Raw genomic sequence first — 22,437 nt, 5'->3', positions numbered from 1 at the left:
CCAAAAATGGATGTAAAATGATCTGAAGTTGATGGCAATCGACCACAAAAAACACAAAATGATCCAAAAAATGCTGCAAAGTAACCATCAAGACCCGCAGAATGATCACACAGATACACAGATGTCAATAATGACACAATGCAAAATTAAAATACACAACATGACCACAAAGAAATGTAAAGTGACAGCAGTGATGCAGTATGACGACAAATGGATGTAAATTGATCACAAGTTGACACAAAATGACCGCAAAAAACAGTGACACACAAAATTATCACAAAGGTACACAGAATTAAAAGAAACACAAATTGACAACAGTATGCAAAATGATGACAAAAAAAACCAAAATGACCAAAAACAAACACAGTGACTACAAAGAGATGCAAAATTACAATTCACACAATGACCACATAGAGACACAAAAAGACCACAAAGGTACACAAAATTAAAAAAAATAAAATCACCAAAAAGAAACACAAAATGACCACAAATAGATGTAAAATGATCTAAAATTTACAACAAATGACCACAAAATAGACACAAAATGACCACAAAGACCCACAGAATGATCACAAAGAAACACAAACTGTCAAGAGTGACACAAAATTAAAATCCACAAAGTGACCACAAAGAAATGTACAGTGACAACAGTGATGCAGTATGACAACAAACGGATGTAAATTGATCATAAGTTGACACAAAATGACCACAAAAATGCACAATGACAGACAAAATTATCACAAAGGTACATAGAATCGCAAAACACAAACACAAAGTGACAACAGTGATGCAAAATGACCACAAAAAATGCAAAATGACCACAACTGGATGCAAAATAATCTCAAGTTGACACCAAATGACCAGAAAATTAGTGCAAAATGATCAAAACACCCACAAAATGACCAAAAAAAACCGCAAAGTGACGCAAAATGACAATTCACACAATGACCACATAGAAAACAACCCAAACTGGATGTACAATTATCACAAAATGATCCCAGAAAGGTGCAAAATTACAAAAAACAAATACAAAGTGACAGTGATGCAAAATGACCACAAAATAACCAGAAAATTGATGCAAAATGACAACAGTGAGACAAAAATAACTACAAAAAACGCAAAATGACCAAAAATCGATATAAATTGATCACAAGTTGACACAAAATTACTCAAAAATGAAACAAACACCATTTATTTTCACTGTGTGTTCATGTTGAGGATATGAGCTGATTGCGTTTGTGACTGATGGTGAGTTGTGTATCTGTTGTGTATTTGTTGTCTGTTGGGTAGTACCACAATTCCTCCAGCAGATGGAGTATTTGTGCTGCTGCTGTAAACATGAACTGAAAATAATACCTAAAATCTGCAGCTTTTATTTCAGCACAAGATCCACTGAAATAATAATAATTTTCACAATAAGAGCCTTCTGGAAGACGCAAGGAACATCATATTTCCAAAATAAAAGTCTTTAATGTTGCAGTGGACCATGGATGAACGACTGAAGAGGATCAGGTACAGTTATGTTGTACTTGACATTACCATGTAGAGCTACATTTTACTGCTCTGTACTTAAGCAGTACTTTTGCTTATAATGGGGTTGTTTTACTGTGCTGTATTAGAAGTTTTATTGAGGTAAAGTGACATTTCCCTTCAAAACAGAATGAAAACAGCTCCTAACTACCTGAACTCTCTCATTCAGGTATACACTCCGTCTTGCATGCTGGTTGCGTCGCCCCGCAACTCATTTGCATGAAGTAGACTTGACTAAATTCGGTGTGGGGAGTGGCGGTCCGACACATCGTGAAACTTTCGGAAAACGTCTAAACTAGCCGTCGAACTAAAACGAGGACAGATTCAGCAGCTTATTTCTCACCCTGAATGCTTTCAGAAATACTTTTTGCTGAACTGTTTTCGTAATTAAAGAGAAAGTTTGCGAACGGACTTAAGGTCTACGAGAAAAAACACCCTGGTAGATACATATCATGATGGTAGGCACGTACCATAATGGTATGTGTTTACCATCATGGTAGACACGTATCTACCGGGGTGTTTTTGCTCGCCTGGAAACCCACCACATCTGAAAATCGCCCCCAATCGGCCACTAGGAGGTCAAATGACTGACCTTCAGACCTCAAATCTTGTAGAGGAGTCGGACTGACATGGCACCTCAGTCGCAAACTTTCTCTTTTATTGCAAACACTGTTCAACAAAAAATATTTCTGAAAACATTCGAGGCGAGAAATAAACTGCTGAATCTGTTTTCGTTTTACTTCAATGACGGCTAATTTAGACATCTTCTGAAAGTTTCACGATGCGTTAGACCTCCGCTCCCCGCACCAAATATACCAGGTCAAGTCTACATTGCACCGCAACGCAACCAGAATGCAACGTGGTGTGTTTCACATAGACATTGAATGGGATGCACGATATAGACGGATCCTGTGGACATAAACTTTGAGGCGTCTTTGTGTCGAGGAACAACGTAGAGGAGCAGTGGTTGGTCAGGAAGCCTTAAATCCAGCAGCAGATTGAATTCTCCAGACCCAGATTATTGAGCTTCAATATCAGGGAAGGAGGCACAAATGTCGGTTCTGACTTCATGATGACTGATATCGGTGCTACAGGGTGAAGGTCATTAAGGCTGGAGACTGCTGCTGTCTTTGGGACTGGAACACTGATGGAGGATTCAAAGATGGACTGTGGATCCGCTCAGAGAGATGTTGAAGATGTTGGTAAACACCCCAGGAAGTTTGTTAAGACATGTCTTCAGGACCTGGTGCTTTGTCGGTGTTTACTTGAAGGTCCGTCTGACTACTAGGTGGGATACTCACCCTAGGGTGAGTAGTTGGTCAGCATTCGCCATCAGGACCTGGTACTTTTTCGGAGTTTACTTTCTTGAAGGCCTATCTGACTACGACTCACTCTAGGGTGAGTATGAGTTCATCTTTGTCCACATATAGTCTGGTGGCCGGTTTGTTGTTGTTGGCATCAAACTGGGCGTAGAAAGTGTTCAAGTCGTCCGGAAGTGATGAAGTGCACAGCTTCACTTCACCAGTGTAATCTGTGACTGTGGGATGTGGACTCCACCTTTTCCCTGTAGTCTCTCTTGGTACCTCTGATGGGTTTTCAGAGTCATACTTGGTTGCTTTGTAAACCTAAACGTCCAATGAGTTGAAGGCAGAGGTTCACTCTGGTCTAGTTTTTGGTTTTTGATTGGGGTCAGTACAAATGGAGGTCTTACTGATATAACCAATCACTGAGGCTGTTTACTCACTGATTTCACCTTCAGCTGCTTCCTCAAACATCTGCCAGTCGGTTGTTGTAAGGTCAGACCTCGTCAGCAATCTGGTCCCTTGTCAACGGTAAGTTGTTCAAAAAAATTTGATTTAAAAAGGTTAATTTGTGCCTTAGTTTTGCAAAGATGTAGAGAATGAAGGAAGGAAGGAGGCTGTACACTGATAAATTAGTTCCTCGGTTTTCTGCAGAGGTTTTCACAGCAAGAGTCCGAGACCAGAGGGGGCGGAGCTAAGCTGCTGCTGATGATTCATGAATGAAGCTCTGCACTGATTGGCTGATGGTCAGTTCCAGTTTTTATTAATTCACACAGTCTGAGAATGTTTTGAAACCAATAAGATATAGTTTAGTTTTAGAAAAATGTGTTTTAATGTGACAAAGATCCTCAGAGTGACACCTGAAGCTGTAGCTGACTCACCTGGAAGAACTGAACAGGTGATGTAGGTGAGTCTGTTTCTGATCAGAACTAAACCAGAGGCCAGTTTACCTGTTTAGCCCCCAGTGTACAGCTACAGGTGTGTGCTTTGTATTCAGGTGTGTGTTTTGTATTCATGTGTGTGTTCAGGTGTGTATTGTATCTTCAGGTGTTAAGCTGCTGCTGTCAGCACTCAGACTGCTGAGTCATCCTCAGAGCAGATTATCGGCTCAGCAGAGTCTCGTCCTGCTGATCACATGTGACATAACGAACTACCTGTCAGATAGATGATGATCAATATTATTATCAATACTGATGATGGAAACTGAAGCTCCTCTGAAACAAAGTGACACAAAATGTTAGTAAAATCATCAAACAGGGATGCAAAATGATCACTTTGGGACACAAAATAGCAACCAAAAGACGCAAAAAAAGAAACACATTGATGCAAAATAGCCAAAAATGGATGTAAAATTATCTCAAATTGACTCCAGATGACCACAGAAAACACAAAACGACCAGAAAATTATTGCAAATGACCACAAACAAAAGGATGCAAAATGTAAAGCAACAGTAACCAAAATGAGAACAAGAGGGACATTAAAATAACAAGAAAAAGGATGCAGAAAGACCACAGTGACACAAATGATGACAAAAGGGAGGCAAATTGACAATAGGAAGGCACAAAAGGATATTAAAGGATGGAAAATGACATACAGGGAAGCAAAATTATCATAGTGGGACACAAAACAACTAAAAAAGGACATTAAAATGACAAGAAAGTGATGCAAAATGACTACAAAAAGATTCACAATGACACTAAAGAGGCATGAAAAAATATCCAGGCATGCAGACAGAATGCAAAGTGACACAAAATGGCCTAAAAGGAAGCAAAATTATCACACTGGGGCACACAAGGACAAACAAAACAGCAATGGTGACGCATAAAGACATGCAAAATAACAACTAAGGGGTTAAAAATAATATGACAACTACGGGAAGCAAAATGATCACAAAGTGATGTAAAATGGTCACAAAATAACCAAAAATTGACGTGAAATTGTCTCAAATTTACACCAAATGACCACAAAATGATCAGAAAATAGTTGCAAAATCACCAAAAGGGGCTGCAAAATTATCACTTTGATGCAAAATGACAACAAAGGGGAGGCAAAATGACAATAAGGAGGCACAAAACAATATAAAAGGATGCAAAATGGCACAAAGGGATGTAAAATTATCACAACGGGACACAAAATGACCGCAAAAGATCATTAAAATGACAAAAAGGAAGCAAAATTCTCACATCGAGGCACAAAATGACAAACAAAACAACAAAGCGACAACAGCTGCTCAGATTTGACGTTCAGCTTCTCCTTTTAATTTTTGACATTAATAAAACTATGTTTGTCCTTCAGTCTGTCCATCAGTAACTCAGACCGACTAAATAAAAACACGACTTTAGGGTCTTCATTCAGTTTCATTTTCAGTTTGTGTTTTCCTTCAGTGTCCTGATTAGAAGCAGCGTCGGAGCAGATTACTGTCTCTGTAATGATCCGTCTGCTGACCAGAGCGTCTGTAGATTATAAATACAGCTGATTGTTGTGAGCAGCTCATTCAACCTGCTGTGGTCCTCTTCATCATCATCATCACCACTGCTGCTGCTTCAGGTCAGTCGCTTTCCTCAGGTTTGTTCAGATCGTTTAATAAAATCAACTGGATGTGTTTAGTTCAGTTACTTATATATTACTCATATTTACCTGCTGGTGAAGCTGTAAACTGGATGTAGATTGGTAAATGTAGATCAGCTGTAGTTCCTGGTTGTTCCACCAGGTGGAGCCTCTTACTGTTTAATACTGTAGAGACCATGTTAAAGAGTTCATGTTAAAGCAGAGAGGACTGTGGGAGTTTAGCTAGCAAAGGGGCACCATGACAAAGACTTATGTGATGCTTAATGACCTCCAACCAGAGTTAATGTGTTCAAGACAAACTGGAACTGATTAAAATATTGATTTGTGTTTTCAGTTATTGATTATTGAATGAGGATATATTAACAGGTACATTAACAAGTACTTTATTAAGTACAAACCAACAGCAGCTTTTATAAACATCTGATTTCAAGTATTAGTAGCTGATAAACTGCTGATAACTTTGTTGGTTTGGGTTTGTGAGATGCTGGTTTCCATGGAAACAGTGTCATGGTTCATTTAGCTGTTCAACAGGATGACAAGTTAAACTGATGTTCAGCTACTGAGGAAGATGTTTGTTAAAGAAGCTGCAGATTCTGAACTGATGATTTAAATTTTTTCTGTTTTTCTGTTTGTTCTGCAGGTGAAGATTCTTCATCATGAGTCCAAAACATGTCGTCTACAAGAAGGTTTCCAGAGACAAGTCGGTCAGTCACAGCTCATCGTGTAGTAGCAGCAACTGTAGTACCTGTACGGACTGTAGTACCTGTAGGAACTGTGAGGGCTGTAGGAACTGTAGTACCTGTAGGGACTGTAGTACCTGTAGAGGCTGTAGTACCTGTACGGGCTGTAGTACCTGTAGGAACTGTGAGGGGTGTAGGAACTGTAGTACCTGTAGGGACTGTAGTACCTGTAGAGGCTGTAGTACCTGTAGGGGCTGTAGGAACTGTAGTACCTGTAGGGACTGTAGTATCTGTAGGGACTGTAGTACCTGTAGGAACTGTGAGGGCTGTAGTACCTGTAGGAACTGTAGGAACTGTGAGGGCTGTAGGAACTGTAGTACCTGTAGGGACTGTAGTACCTGTAGGGGCTGTAGTACCTGTAGGGGCTGTAGGAACAGTGGGGGCTGTAGGAACTGTAGTACCTGTAGGGACTGTAGTACCTGTAGAGGCTGTAGTACCTGTCGAGGCTGTAATACCTGTAGGGGCTATAGTACCTGTAGGAACTGTAGTACCTGTAGATGCTGTAGTACCTGTTGGAACTGTAGTACCTGTAGAGGTTGTAGTACCTGTAGGAACTGTAGTACCTGTAGAGGCTGTAATACCTGTAGGAACTGTAGTACCTGTAGAGGCTGTAGTACCTGTAGAGGCTGTAGTACCTGTAGAGGCTGTAATACCTGTAGGGACTGTAGTACCTGTAGGGACTGTAGTACCTGTAGGGACTATAGTACCTGTAGGAACTGTGGGGGCTGTAGGAACTGTAGTACCTGTAGAGGCTGTAGTACCTGTAGGGGCTGTAGTACCTGTAGAGGCTGTAGTACCTGTCGAGGCTGTAGTACCTGTAGAGGCTGTAGTACCTGTAGGAACTGTAGTACCTGTAGAGGCTGTAATACCTGTAGGAACTGTAGTACCACCTGTAGAGGCTGTAGTACCTGTAGGAACTGTAGTACCTGTAGAGGTTGTAGTACCTGTAGAGGCTGTAGTACCTGTAGTACCTGTAGTACCTGTAGAGGCTGTAATACCTGTAGGAACTGTAGTACCACCTGTAGAGGTTGTAGTACCTGTAGGAACTGTAGTACCTGTAGAGGTTGTAGTACCTGTAGAGGCTGTAATACCTGTAGGAACTGTAATACCTGTAGAGGCTGTAGTACCTGTGGGAGCTGTAGTACCTGTAGAGGCTGTAGTACCTGTAGGGACTGTAGTAACTTTAGGAACTGTATGGACTGTAGTAACAGGAGTAACTGTAGTAACGATAGTAAATGTAGTAACAATAGTAACTGTAGTAAGAGGAGTACTCTTTCTGCTCTTTCTCAGATGGTAGTAGTTGTACTAACAGTAGTACTAACAGTCCCAACAGTAGTATAAGCATTAACAAAAGTAGCTAAAGTAGCAACAGGAGTAGTGCCAGTACTAACAATAGTAGTAACAGTAGTAATAACAGTAGCAAAACCAGTAGTAGCAGCAGGAGTAATACTTCTAACACTCTAGCAGTAGTACTGTTTTTGCTCTGTCTCAGTGGTAACAGTAATGCGAGTTGTACCAACAGTAGTACTGTGTGTACTTCAGGTGGTAGTCATAGTATTTATAGTAGTATTAATAGTAGTACTAACAGTTGTACCAACAGTAGTACTGTGTGTACTTCAGGTGGTAGTCATAGTATTTATAGTGGTATTAATAGTAGTACTAACAGTAGTACTAACAGTAGTACTGTGTGTACTTCAGGTGGTAGTCATAGTATTTATAGTGGTATTAATAGTAGTACTAACAGTAGTACTAACAGTAGTACTGTGTGTACTTCAGGTGGTAGTCATAGTATTTATAGTGGTATTAATAGTAGTACTAACAGTAGTACTAACAGTAGTACTGTGTGTACTTCAGGTGGCCGTCTACATGGCAAAGAGAGATTTTGTGGATCACTGTGACTTCGTTGATCCAGTCGGTGAGTTTGAACCAAACAAACAAACTGTTGTTTTCTGTTTGTCATCTTCAGGTTTGTTTAGTTGTTTTGCTAAAAGTATCAATGAATCCATTGGATCAGCATGAAATACTGAAGTTTTTATCTGAGGCATCGACAACATCCTGAAAATGTTTTCTAAATGTTGCCTTTAGAACGTTCCCTGTTGTCCTCTAACACTGTGGAACATGTTTTATGAAACGTTCTCAGAATATTTCAGGTAGAAATGTCCTTTTTTAATCGTCACGTTACTGGAATGTTTTATAAACCATCATCTAGAGAACATCTTCTGAAAATTCTTCTTCTGTCATCATAGAACCTGAATATCCAGAAACCTGGGAATGTTGATTTTTATATCTTCTATAATCGGAAATGAGAAATAGCCTTAAAAATGTTCTTTAAATGTTACATTAAAACACAATTAGAACTTGTTGGTTAACAGATGTTGGCATCAGCAGCATAGTTTATGGTTTGAAGATTGAAGAAGAAGCAACAGCAGCTTCTGAAATAAACAAGCTCAAAATAGAGAAATGTAAATATTAGCCGAAACAGAAAAGTATCGACATTAATGGAAAAGATAAATATCATCCAGATGTTCCTCCACATTAGACTGAAACTTGTTAAAGTATGTTTGATGCAGTCGTGGTGTGAAGATGTTGGTCTTCAGATGTTTTTTTTTTCGTTCCAACAGACGGCGTCATCCTGATCGATCCGGTGCAGCTGAAGGGGAGGAAAGGTCAGTCTGTTGAATGTTCTACCTCCTTCCTGTGGGTTCTCCTGGTGCTTCCTGTCTAATAACTCCTGTTCATGTCTTCAGTCTACGTGATGCTGTCGTGTACGTTCCGCTACGGCCGCCAGGACATGGATGTGATGGGCGTGGCCTTCAGGAGGGATCTGTTCGTGGTCACCCGGCAGGTTTATCCTGAGCTGCAGGACAAAGAGAAGCTGACCCACAACAAGATCCAGCAGAAGCTGCTGAGAAAGCTGGGAGACAACGCCTTTCCCTTCTTCTTCGAGGTGAGGAACCCCCCGGCAATCCAGATGTTACGTCTAAACTGAGGTTCTAATACAGACCCAGGTTTAATCCAGACAACTTGTTTCCACTCAAGAGCAATGCAAAGTGCCAAAACCCTGGATATCATTGTACCAAAGTGTTAAAAACTTGGATAATAACATGTCAAACTGTGAAAAATGTAAATCTCATCGTATCTAAATGTAAAAAACCTAGATATTAATGCACCAGTTTCAAAAAACTGAATATTAACACCAAAAGTGTCAAAAACTTTGATATTGTTGCACAAAAGTTGAGAAAATCTGAATGGTGACACACAAACATGTATAAAACCTGGATATTAATGCACCGAAGTGTCAAAAATTTGGATAAAAACATATCAAAGTATGGAAAAAATGTGTTATTACTGAATGTTATAAATCTGGATATTGATACTGAAATGTCTAAAACAAAAAAAAATGGATATTACAGCACTAAATTCTTAAAAACCTACCAAAGTATAAAAAAAAAAAAAAAAAATCAATATTAATGCACTAAAGTTTCAAAAACTTGGCTATTAACACAGAAAGTGTCAAAAACCCTGATAATAATGCACAAAAGTTGGGAAAACCTGGATATTAACACACAAAAGTGTCATAGACATGGATATTAATGCACAAATAGTCAAAAACCTGGATAATAATACACCAAAGTGTCACAAACCTAAATAGTAATGCACAAAGTGTCAAACTCCGAGATGTTAATAAGCAAAAATGTCAAAAACCTGAATATGAATGCACCAAAGTATAAAAAATCAGGACATAAACACACTAAAGTGTCAAAACTCTCAATATTAATAATTAATATGTAAAAGCCTCAATGTTAATGCATCAAAGTTTAAATAACCTGGATAATAACACAAAAGTGCCAAAACCCCTGATATTAATGCACAAAAGTTGTGAAAACCTGGATATTGGCACACAAAAATGTACAAAACCTGGATATTAATGTGCAAAGGTGTCAAAACCCGAGATATTAATAAAGAAAAGGGTCAAAAACCTGAAAATTATGGCACAAAAGTGTCAAAATCTGGACATTAACACACCAAAATATCAAAACCTGTATATTAATGCATACCAGTTCAAATGACCTCAATATTAATAACCAACTTGTAAGTAAACCTGGATATTACCACACTAAAGTGTCGAAACCATCAATAATAACTCACCAAAGTTGTTAAAACCTGTATCTTGAGCAATTTGGAGGATAAAACAGATGAAACAGTAGATAAAATGACAGAACAGTTGAAGAGATGATCAAACTGTCTCAAATGTAAAATCAATAAAACAAATTTGTGTTTCAGTTTCCAGACAACCTTCCGTGTTCTGTGGCTCTGCAGCCTGGACCGTCTGACGTAGGGAAGGTAGAGGATCATCCATCCATCCATCCATCCATCCATCCATCCATCCATCCATCCATCCATCCATCCATCCATCCATCCATCCATCCATCATGATCCATCCATTAATATCCATTTTCATCCATCCATCCATCCATCCATTATCATCCATCCAATATCATCCATCCATTATCATCCATCCATCTATCCATCCGTTATCATCCATCCATCCATCCATTGTCATCCATCCATCCATCCATCCATCCATTGATTATCATCCATCCATCGATCCATCGGTTATCATCCATCCATCCATCCATTGTCATCCATCCATCCATCCGTTATCATCCATCCATCCATCCATTGTCATCCATCCATCCATCGGTTATCATCCATCCATTGTCATCCATCCATCCATCCATCGTCATCCATCCATCTATCCATCTACCTACAACCTCTAGTTGTTGTTTCCTCAGATATTCTAGCTTATTTTATTTGATGAGTGTTTTCTGTTTAATCTTGTTGATCTTCTGGACAGAAATGTGCCGTGGAGTTCGAGGTGAAGGCGTTCTGTGGAGAGATCCAGGACGACAAGGTCGACAAACAGTGAGTGAAACCTCAAGAAGCAGAACCTGTGAACAGAACCAGCCAGTTCCTCAACGTCCTCCATGTTCTTCTTGTGTTCTCTGCAGGAGTTCTGTTCGTCTCAACATCAGGAAGATCCAGTTCAGTCCGGAGAGCAGTAAAGTTGTTCCAACAGCAGAAACCACCTTCGAGTTCCTGATGTCTGAGAAACCTCTGCATGTTAAACTGAGCCTCCCTAAAGAGGTGGGTCAGAACCAGATCAGAACCTCAGAATGATGTCAGCAGATGTTCTAACTGTTCATCTTCAACACGGTTTATGAATCTTCTGATTCCAAAACCAGCTGAAATGATTACAATATCACCAACATCCATCAGTCAGAAACTGAAAAGAGATTTTCTGCTTCCTGACGTCTTTGTCATGTGGATGCATCTGAAGCATTAACCAAATCTAATGAAGTTTGTTCTCGTTTTAGACCATTTATTGTCATTCTAGACCATTTATTGTCATTTTGGACCATTTATAGTCATTTTAGACTGTTTTTGCATTCATTTGTTGTTTTGGACCATTTTGAGCCATTTTGAACTTGTTTTGAGCCATTTTTAACACATTTCTTTGTATATTCTGGACAACTTTGGTGTTACTTTGGACAGGTTCCACAATATTTAGCTCAATATTTAGATGTTTGGACATTTTTTTTGTCCATTTAAACCATTATCGAGTCATTCTGGACAGGCTTACACATGATTTTGAACCCTTTTGAGTCATTGTGAATAACTGATTGGTCACTTAAACACATTTTTGTCACTTGGGACAATTTCTGAGTCAACTTTGACAAATTTTTGTTGTTTTAGACAATTTATGAGCCAATATGGAAGAACGTAAAGTCTTACTGGAGTCTCTTAAGTGTATTTGGACAGATGTGAAGTTATTTTGGACACTTGCGTAATTGTTGTAGACATGTTTTGTCATTTCGGACCCTTCATGTACCAGTTAAACATATGACAGTCTGACAGTCCATCCTTGTGTGTGCAGACCTTCTATCACGGTGAGCCGCTCAAAGCCAACGTTGAAATCACCAACTCATCCAGCAGGAACATCAAAGACATCAGTGTGTCAGGTAGACTTCTGTCATGTCTCTGTTTAATTCTGCAGATGAGACACTACGATTGTTTTTATCATCGTTTGTTGTTTGTCTTCAGTTGAGCAGGTGACCAACGTTGTTCTTTACTCCAACGACAAATACGTCAAATCTGTGGCCAAAGAAGAGACCAGGTCAGTTTGACTGCTCACTTCAGTCATTCAATGAAATCATTTTGGAAACTTTTGGAGTGGATTTGCCAATGTTTCAAGATATTTTGGACCGTTTTGGACAGTTTTCGAGTCATAATAGACTGTTTGTTGTTTGTTGTTTTAGCCGGTTTTTGAGTAAACTTGTTGACGTTTAAAGTTATTTTGCTGATCATTTTGTACAAATCTGTAGACATTTTGTACAAATTTGGAGCAATTATTGACAGTTTTCAAGTCATCATGGACTAGTCACTTTAGACGATTTTTGAGTAAATTCTTTGGTTTTTAGACGTTTCAAAGTATTCTGGATCATTTTGGAGTTATTTTGGACAATTGTTCGATCATTTTGTAGTATTTTGCAGTCATTTTTGCCTAATTTTGAGTAGTTTTTGCCATTTTTGAGTCAATATGCTTTTTTAATATATATTAGTAATTAAGTTTGAACAGTTTTAAGACATTTTTAACCATTCTTGGGGTATTTCAGATTTTTTGGAGTCATTTGAAACATTTCAAGTCAATTTCAATAGATTAGACAGAAATATGATAGAATAGACATTATTTTGAATCATTATGAGTCACTTTTGACAAACGTTACATAATTTTATATATATTTTAGACAGGTTTTGAGTAAATTTTGACATGTTTTGAACCATTTAGACGTTTTTGCCATTTCTGTCATTTTAGAAAGTTTCTGAGTGAATTTGAACAGGTTTTAATTTATTAGGTACCATTTTTTAGACATTTTAGCTACATTTTGAGATTGTTTTAAACTTTGTCATTTGGGACAAAGCTTGAGTAAATTTAGAGAAGTTTAGAGTTATTTTGGACCATATTTGAGTTATCTCACACTTTTTTTGAGTCATTTCTGACCAATTTCAGGTTAAATTTTTTAACAAAGTTTGAGTCAACTTGGACAAGTTTCAAGTTATTTTGAACAATTTTGAGTCATTTTAGACATTTTTGCCCATTTCTGTCTTGTTGGACCATTTTTCAGTGAATGTGAACAAGGTTTAAGTTATATTTTGAGTCACTTTAGACAATTTTTAAATCAATTCTGACAAGGTTTGAATTGCCTTGGAGAAATATTCAGTTATTTTGGGCTGTTTTTGAGTTGATCTGTGTTTGTGGTTTGGTTTCCAGCGACTCTGTGCCCTCCGGTACCAGCCTGAAGAAGGAGTACACCCTGTATCCTCTGCTGGCTCATAATAAGGACCGAAGGGGACTCGCTCTGGACGGACGACTCAAACATGAAGATACCAACCTGGCTTCATCCAGCATGTACGAGACAACACTGTGAACCGTCCAAACACTCCAGGAACTCTAATGCTTAGAGTTAAAGAGAGAAAAAATAAACAACAAAACAGATTTAGTCTCTGGATTGTGACACGTAAAGGGGATGTAAAAGTGATTTGGTTACAGTTTTTAATAGTTCTGTCTCATATTTGTCGCTCAGAGTTTGATGTTCAGACTCTGAAGGTGGATGTTTTTGACGGTATCTGTGTCTCTGTCAGTGTGAAACAGGAAGTGCTGAAGGAGGTTCAGGGGATGTTGGTCTCCTATAAGGTGGTGGTGAGGATGATCGCCTCAGGGTGAGTCTGAACTCTTACATTCAAACTGACTCCATGATTACAGATGACTGAAGTTTAAACAGAGTCCATTGAGGAGTTGAGTTTTATCTAGATATCAATGAATCCATGAACCTGAAAGGTTTCAGGACTCCAGCTTGATTAGATCTTAAGTTATAACTCCTGAGCTCTTGAGTTTGGTGCAACGAAAATGAAACAAAAATCAACATGACTCCACCTTCTATAAGAGTTTTAACTCAACAACTAATGTTACCCATAACTCCAAATGAATGCAATGAGTCGAAGTAGTGAAGCTTCCTGAGTGTCAGTGAACTCATCATGTCTCTGCTCTCTGCTGCTGGACTCCATCAGGATGGTGGGATCAAGGTATGTCCAATCGATCGATCGATCGATCGATCGATCAATCAATCAATCAGACTTTAAAACACTTTTCATAGTCAAACTTTGTCCACCCGAGGTAACATCTGGACTCACAGCTGTCTCTCTGCTCACAGTGAAGTGTCTCTGGAGGTTCCCTTCAGGCTGATGAATCCCAAACCTGAACCAGGTAACATCTCCTCGAGAATCAGACGTTAAACTCAACAAAAGGTCAAGTCTCCTGTAAATAATAAACCAGTGGCTCCAACAAGATCCTGTAAAAAACTAAAAAAATTCTGATTTTCCATGAATGTCTTAGAGGGTAAATGTAGTATTAGAGGTTAAATGTAGTCTTGGAGGGTAAATGTAGTGTCAGAGGCTAAATGTAGTTTTAGAGGGTAAATGTAGTGTTAGAGGGTAAATGTAGTATTAGAGGTTAAATGTAGTATCAGAGGGTAAATGTAGTGTTAGAAGGCAAATGTAGTATTAGAGGTTAAATGTAGTATCAGAGGGTAAATGTAGTGTTAGATGGTAAATGTAGTGTTAGAGGGTAAATGTAGTATTAGATGGTAAATGTAGTGTTAGAGGCTAAATGTAGTCTTGGAGGGTAAATGTGGTATTAGAGGGTAAATGTAGTGTTAGAGGGTAAATGTAGCATTAGAGGGTAAATGTAGCATTAGAGGGTAAATGTAGCGTTAGAGGGTAAATGTAGTATTAGAGGGTAGATGTAGTATTAGAGGGTAAAGGTAGTGTTAGAGGGTAAATGTAGTGTTAGAGGGCAAATGTAGTATTAGATGGTAGGATGTTCTGAGGCTCCACAAACTCCAAAAGATGTAGAAAACCTGTTTTCTCTACATGATGTCAGTAAATGTATCATAGATCAGCTGTACTTCCTGGTTGTTCCACCAGGTGAAGCCTCTTACTGTTTAATACTGAGTCCAGAGGAGGCGTCACTCAGACTACAGTTCATGTTGGCAAGCAGAGAGCATTGTTGGAATTTAGCTAGTAAAGGGGCACCATGACGACGACTTATGTAACATTTAATGACCTCCAACCAGAATTATTGAGTTTAAGACAAGCTGGAATCAACTCTGAGAGTGTTAATAATTCCCAGTTAGTCTATTGTTAATTGTCTGTGTGTATATGGTTGTGTGTACGGTGTATGTATGTGTGTGTGTTTAATCTCTATTGATCAGCAATAATCTGTGTGTTAATCTAACGGACGTGACGCAGATCCTTGTTTACATGATAAACTGATGTCAGCGATACACAACAACAAGCTGCTTAACAAACCAACAGACACCTGTAGGACTGTAGATGAGTTATTTGTAATAATTAGCAGCAGTTTTCATATTTTATCATTTGTTTAATTATATTTTAAGCAGCAGTTTGTTAAATGTGAAACTCTGCAGGTTATTCTGTAACACTTCATGTACATTTACTGTGTTTATTGTGAAAGAAACACAGATAAATGTGGTTTTATTTTCTCCTGATAATATTTGTTTAGTTTCCCAGACTGTAACTGACAGAACTGATTTTATACCATTTTACAGGAAGTGGAAAAATGTTTCATGGCATCATTTTTCAGCAGCTTTTCTTCCAGTTTGTTTTTCTAGAAAAGTAAACTATAATAAAGTAATATCAGTTTTTAACCTTAATTGTAGCCTTACTTTCTGTCTTTTTAATGTACAGTTGAAGACATTTAAACATGTAAAAACAATGTAATTACCCCTTTTATATATTCATCTATTAAATATAAATCAAATATTAGTAAAAAATTTATTCCAAACTAATTTAATTACAGTGTTTTTTTAATGTAAAAACCTATTTTCTTTAAAAAAATGTTACAGGTTAATGGTAATTTTCTATTAGACATATAAACTTATCTCTTCTAAATTAATTTGTTTCTGTAAATTCATTGATAAGTTTAAGTATTTGAAAGATATGGAACCAAAACTTTTTTAAAGAGTAAAAGTGTTCATATAACTCTGGGTTTTACGGAACTTTATAGTCTTTGTGATGCTGTTAGAAGCTAATATTTATCATTTATGAGATAATTAGACCCATGCAAACAGACTGAAGCTTTATGTTTGTGTTTTTGGACCAAACCTGATTTTATTTTAGTTCATATTTTCTCTTGTCTTTGCTTCACTGCAGCAGCTCCAGTCAAGGAGAGGTAAGATTTCTGCCTTCTTACATCCAGTCGGTGAATCAGCAGCTCATAGGTCGTCTTTAGCTCATTCTGTCTGGTTTTGAATTTCTGCAGAAAGTTGATGATAGCAAACATGTTATATCAGGAAATATTCTGGCTTCAAGCTCTCAGATCAGTTTTCTGTAATCAGAGGATTGATCTGGTTTTTATTTCAGTCTATTCAGTTTATTGTTCAGCCTCCATCACACGTGTGCATCCAATTCAATTCAATTCAATTTTATTTATATAGCGCCAATTACAGTCAAATTGTCTCGAGACGCTTTACAGAACCCATATGCCTGACCCCCAAAGCAAGCCAAAAGGCGACAGTGGCAAGGAAAACACCCTTTTAACAGGGAAAAAAAACCTCGAGCAGAACCCGGCTCTAATGTGGGGGGACCCATCTGCCTGCTGGCCGGGCGGGTTGAGAGGGACAGAAGAAGTAGAGAGGTAGAGGTAGAGATAGAGGGATACAGATAGAGGGGTAGAGATAGAGAGGTGGGGGGGTGGGACACAAGGACCATAAAACACAGCCACACATCTGAAGCATCCAGCATCCAGCTCTGGGACCAGGGACACTCGGAGAAAGGACACAGAAAGAAACAGAGTGAATGTAATGCAATAATGGTATATATAGTAAATACATAGGTAGTTAGAGAAGGGCTCAGTGCATCCAGAGAGGTTCCCCAGCAGCCTAGGCCTATAGCAGCATAACTAGGGGCAAACTAAAGGGACGTCAAGAGGGGAAGTCAGTTGTGCAAATGAAAACACCAGCTCACCCCATCAGGGTCACCCAGTCAGCCCTAACTATAAGCTTTGTCGAAAAGGAAGGTTTTAAGCCTGGTCTTAAAAATAGAGAGGGTGTCCGCCTCCCGAACCCAAACTGGGAGCTGGTTCCACAGGAGAGGTGCCTGATAACTGAAGGCTCTGCCTCCCATTCTACTTTTAGAGATTCTAGGAACAACAAGTAAGCCTGCAGTCTGAGAGCGAAGAGTTCTGCTAGGGTAATATGGTACTATCAGGTCTTTAAGATATGATGGAGATTGGTTGTTAAGAGCTTTATATGTCAGAAGAAGGATTTTGAATTCTATTCTAGATTTAACAGGGAGCCAATGAAGAGAAACCAATATAGGAGAAATATGATCTCTCTTGCTAACTCCCGTCAGTACTCTGGCTGCAGCGTTTTGGATCAGCTGTAGATGTTTCAGAGAGCTATTGGGACAACCTGATAATAAGGAATTACAGTAGTCAAGCCTAGAAGTAACAAATGCATGGACTAGTTTTTCTGCATCACTCTGAGACAGGATGTTCCTGATTTTCACAATATTTCTCAGGTGGAAAAAGGAAGTCCTACAGATTTGTTTTATGTGCGAGTTAAAGGACATGTCCTGGTCAAAGATAACACCGAGGTTCCTCACAGTAGTACTGGAGGCCAATGTAATGCCATCCAGAGTAACTATATGCTTTGAAAGCAATTCTCTAAGATGTTTGGGGCCAAATACAATGACTTCAGTCTTGTCTGAATTTAGTAGTAAGAAATTATAGGTCATCCAGGTCTTTATGTCCTTAAGACAATCTTGCAGTCTAGCTAGCTGATTAGTTTCATTTGGCTTCATAGATAAATACAATTGAGTGTCGTCAGCATAACAATGGAAATTAATACAGTGCTTCCTAATAATGTTGCCTAAGGGAAGCATGTATAATGTGAACAGTATTGGTCCTAAGACAGAACCCTGAGGAACTCCATGATTAACCCTAGTATGCTCAGAAGAGTCATTGTTGACATGCACAAACTGGAACCTGTCTGATAAGTAGGATTTAAACCAGTCCAGTGCTGTCCCTTTAATGCCAATAGAATGTTCTAGTCGCTGTAATAAAAGTTTGTGGTCGATTGTATCGAATGCTGCACTAAGGTCCAATAAAATATAAAAAAAAAAAAAAAAAGATCCAGATTATAAAACACTTCTTTCTGTCCACATACCTGAGACGGGTTATCTGAGGACCTTCATATGTAGGACGACTGGCCTGAAATGGGAGTCAACACTTCCTGAAAACACACCTTTAGTTAGAGCTGAGTCATAATAACCTGACTGGTTTTACCCAGAACAAAAATACAAAGGCAGCATGCAAACAGCCGTCTTTTCTGACTCAGACAAAAGAGTTTAATGTAGCCAATTAGCCTGATCAGGTTTAGTTTTAAACGATGATCACATCTTGACCAGGACAGGATTCTCCCTGAACCAGGTTTTATAAAAGGCCTCCTTAAAATGCAGCTTTATTCAAATGACACGATGCCACAGATAGAAGAGAAAGATGAGAACGAGCTGTTGGCTGTTGGCGGGTCAGTTGGTGTTGTAGCCAGAAGGTCCACAAATAAAATATTAGCCCAAAACAATCAGCCAAAAGTCCAAACCTAAGACAAGTCCAAAAACCACTCTCGAAATAAATCCCAAACCTGTCTTAAAGGGTCTAGAACCAGACTAGTATCAGTTCAGAACTAGTCTAAAATAAGTCCAATACTAGTCCCAAACCAATCCACAACCAGTCCAAAAATCAGTCCCAATCCAGTCAAAAAAACAGTCTAAAAACATGCCCAAAACCAGTCTAAAACATGCCCAAAACCAGTCTAAAACAAGTCTAGATCCATTCCAAAAACAAGTTCAAAAACCTGTCCAAAACCAGTTTAACCCAGCCCAAAAACCTTTCCCAAACTAGACTAGTCCAAAAACCTGTCTAAAAGTAATCTCAAAATAAGTCCCAAATCTGTCTTAATGAAGTCTAGAACCAGCCTCATATCAGTTCAGAACTATGCTGAATAAGTCCAAAATGAGTCCCAAACCAAAACAAGTCCAAAAATCAGTCCCAAGCTAAGTCCAAAACCAAGTTTAAACATCCAAAAACCAGTCTAAAACTATTCTCAAAATATGTTCCAAACCAGTCTAAAATCAGTCCAGAACCATTCCAAAAACAAGTCCCAAACCAGTCCAAAACCTGTCTTAATTAAGTCCTAAACTAAATCCAGAACCATTTCAAAACCATTTTTAGAACCTGCCTAAAACATGTCTACAACCAGTGTAAAACGAGTCCAGAACCATTCCAAAAAGGAGTCCAAAAACTGGTCCAAAACTAAGTTAAAACAGCCCAAAAACCTTTCCCAAGCTAGACCAAAACAAGTCCAAACACCAGTCCAAAGTTAGTCTTAAAACATGTTCCTAACCAGTCTGGAACTAGTCTAAAATGAGTCCCAAACCAGTCCAAAACTCAACCACAAACCATTCTCAAAGTAGTCCAGAAATTGTCTTAAGTCCAAAACTAAATCCAGAACATTTCAAAAACAAATCCAAAACTTGTCTTGAACAAATCACGTTGCCTTGGAACCTGTTACCTTGATATTTTTGTTCTGCAGACGGAACCAGTTCCTCTAACAGGACATTATGTGGTTCTGACTGTGTTCTGTCTGCTGCAGTGAACCAGAAGACATGGTGTTTGAGGACTTTAAACGGGCCTATCTGAAGGGAATCGTCTACGGAGATGACGACGAGTCGCCCACCGAGGCCTGAACTACAAAGATGGCCAACAGGGCGGTCACCGTCCAGTTTGGTTCTTCATCCTGCTCACCGTGGTTATTTTTAGTGAGTGTTTCCTGTAGCTCCACCCTCAGGACAAAATAAACCATCCGGATGAGTGTGGCTGTAAAGCACTCCGCAGCCTGGAGGGGGCGCTAGCAGGAAGCAACATCATTAACAGGTGTAACAAAACAACTCTGTCACCTAGAAATGACCTTCAAATTTAAATATACGGCTCCCTCTGAAAGAAAGTACCTCACTGATTGTAGTACTTTTACTGTTAATGAGGTATTTTAAATTAAGTACGTAAGTAGTCTGACTCACTGGATGTAGACTTCAAGTACAAGACTCCCACTGGAAGTATATTTCATACAGCTTTACCCCCACAGCAGAATGATAGTAAGGTGTAGCAGACCATTCTACATTATAGCACGGTCAGACCATTCTACAGCATAGAATAGTCAGACCATTCTACAGTATAGAAGGGTCAGATCATTCTACAATATAGAATGGTCAGACCATTCTACAGTATAGAACGGTCAGATCATTCTACAGTATAGAATAGTCAGATCATCTACAGTATAGAACGTCAGATCATTCTACAGTATAGAACAGTCAGACCATTCTACAGTATTGAACAGTCAGACCATTCTACAGTATAGAATAGTCAGATCATCTACAGTATAGAACAGTCAGACCATTCTGTACTGTCGAATGGTCTGACTCTGAGACTAGTGAGTAGAGGATGAGTAGTTTCTCCTCCGCTGACTCAGGTGGTGAGTAGTTGAACCATTCTGCCATCGAGATTCCCAAACATGTTACAGAACAATTTAAATTTAATTTCAATTTGCGTAAAGTTTTCAGAGTTCGGTGTGACTCTGACAGAAGGTGGTGAAGCTCAGCGCTCTGTGCCACAAATAAAATACTGTACGTCTTTTTGTTCTGAACATGAATTCAAACCCTCATGTGGAAAAATGATGTCTTTGAAGCTAGCAACTTGTGACCCAGATTTAGGTTTTATTATGATGACACTGTCTAGTGGTAGAAGTAAAACAGGAAGTCTATTTATAGAGCCACAGAGTCTGTGTTGGGAGGAGGTTGGGGTTGATGGATGGGACAGCTTTAGAGACGACTGCGGTTGATTTACAGAAATACGAACAAGCCCAGTTGTTTTTCCTCTGCAAAAGAATAACGTGAGGGGCGTCAGATCATTCTGTACTGTAGAATGGTCTGACTATGTGAGACGAGATTAATATTTATGGTTTCTGTTGAAGAGAAGTTGTTAAGTGAATGTGATGACTGAACATAAATATCAGCTAAAGATGGTTCTTGGTTCTGAAAACACTGTCGTCTCAAACTCAGAAAACGTCTTGACTTGAACGCAGCCTGTTTATATCCATCGACCAAAACCACCAACACTGAGCAGCTTCTGTTGAGTCTGGACTGTTTCCACCCTCCATCCAACCTGAGCTCCTCCTGCAGCTTAATAATGTGGAGTTTCACTTCAAACTCCTGCTGTCAAAATAGCAGGTTTTTGATTGGTTTTTAATGCCACATATAAAGAAAAAATTGAACACAGTAATAAAGATATCCCTCAGATTTGTCTGTAACCTCGTTTATTGTGTGTTTTATCTCTTTTTTGGCATATGACAAATGACATTTACGACATTATCATGAGTGTATTATTAACTTTAAGGTGTTTCAGGAAGGCAGAGTTCAACAGTTTTTCTATCATCAGTTCTTCTGATCATCATCCCTTAATGAGCAGTTTGGTTTTAGATGAAGAAAACGGTGAAAATGTTTCATTTGCAGGCCAGTCTGTGTTATTGAGACTTATGTAGATGTCTGTAGTGGTATTACAGTGTAAAAACTGCTTAAACTATTAATCTGTCTAATAGACTGTTTACAGCTGAAATGTGTTTGTAGGTTTAATTAAAACCTGATAGTTGAGTTTATTACTGGTAGAAACCTCTTTATGTTTCTGTCTCTTTACATGATGTTGTAGTCAGAAATGTTTTTCTTACAGTTCAGCAACAACGAATAAAAGATTCTCTGAGGATTTTACTGAACATCTGCAGTTTCATTTCTTATTATGTGATTAAACACTGTGTTCTTACTGTGTGAGTCAATATTAATGTCTAAATTTCTCTATAATTCATCAGCAGCAACATATTTAATGGTTAAAAACTCCAACATTAGTGGCAGTTTTCTTTGAAGGACATTTATTTGCCTGTTTTTATTTTGTTGTTGTTATTTGTGCTGAAATATAAATGATAAAACTCATATTTAAAGGTTGATATTTAAAATACTGAGGTTTTAATGTGGACATGATGATTTTAATGCTTTAACCTTTAATTTCACATATTTGTAGTTTTTAAGCTCCTAATAACAGTGAGAGCTACAT

The 22,437-nt window shown here is 38.6% G+C and overlaps 1 protein-coding gene across 3 annotated transcripts; it reads left to right on the top strand.

Moving 5' to 3' along the window:
- The first annotated feature begins 3,436 nt into the window (after nucleotides 1–3,436).
- On the top strand, nucleotides 3,437–22,102 carry LOC111583321 (S-arrestin-like). Of its 3 annotated transcripts, none has more exons than XM_035958195.2 (17): nucleotides 3,437–3,577; nucleotides 5,217–5,379; nucleotides 6,041–6,104; nucleotides 7,995–8,055; nucleotides 8,762–8,806; nucleotides 8,888–9,087; nucleotides 10,425–10,484; nucleotides 10,999–11,066; nucleotides 11,153–11,288; nucleotides 12,079–12,163; nucleotides 12,246–12,318; nucleotides 13,474–13,611; nucleotides 13,845–13,922; nucleotides 14,271–14,285; nucleotides 14,414–14,466; nucleotides 16,437–16,452; nucleotides 19,934–22,102. In XM_035958195.2, the coding sequence occupies exons 3-17, from the start codon at nucleotides 6,057–6,059 to the stop codon at nucleotides 20,025–20,027; spliced, it is 1,170 nt and encodes a 389-aa protein (XP_035814088.1). In that variant the 5' UTR covers nucleotides 3,437–3,577; nucleotides 5,217–5,379; nucleotides 6,041–6,056; the 3' UTR covers nucleotides 20,028–22,102. The 3 variants fall into 3 exon arrangements, with proteins under 3 accessions (XP_035814088.1, XP_035814087.1, XP_035814086.1); XM_035958194.2 differs by having other exon boundaries at nucleotides 3,469–3,577; nucleotides 5,217–5,397; nucleotides 16,434–16,452; XM_035958193.2 differs by having other exon boundaries at nucleotides 3,471–3,577; nucleotides 16,434–16,452.
- Nucleotides 22,103–22,437: the final 335 nt, after the last annotated feature.

The sequence above is a fragment of the Amphiprion ocellaris genome, chromosome 7 (genome assembly GCF_022539595.1).
Source record: "Amphiprion ocellaris isolate individual 3 ecotype Okinawa chromosome 7, ASM2253959v1, whole genome shotgun sequence".
NCBI classification, from domain to species: Eukaryota; Metazoa; Chordata; class Actinopteri; family Pomacentridae; genus Amphiprion; species Amphiprion ocellaris.
This window is presented reverse-complemented; position numbering and strand designations above follow the sequence as displayed.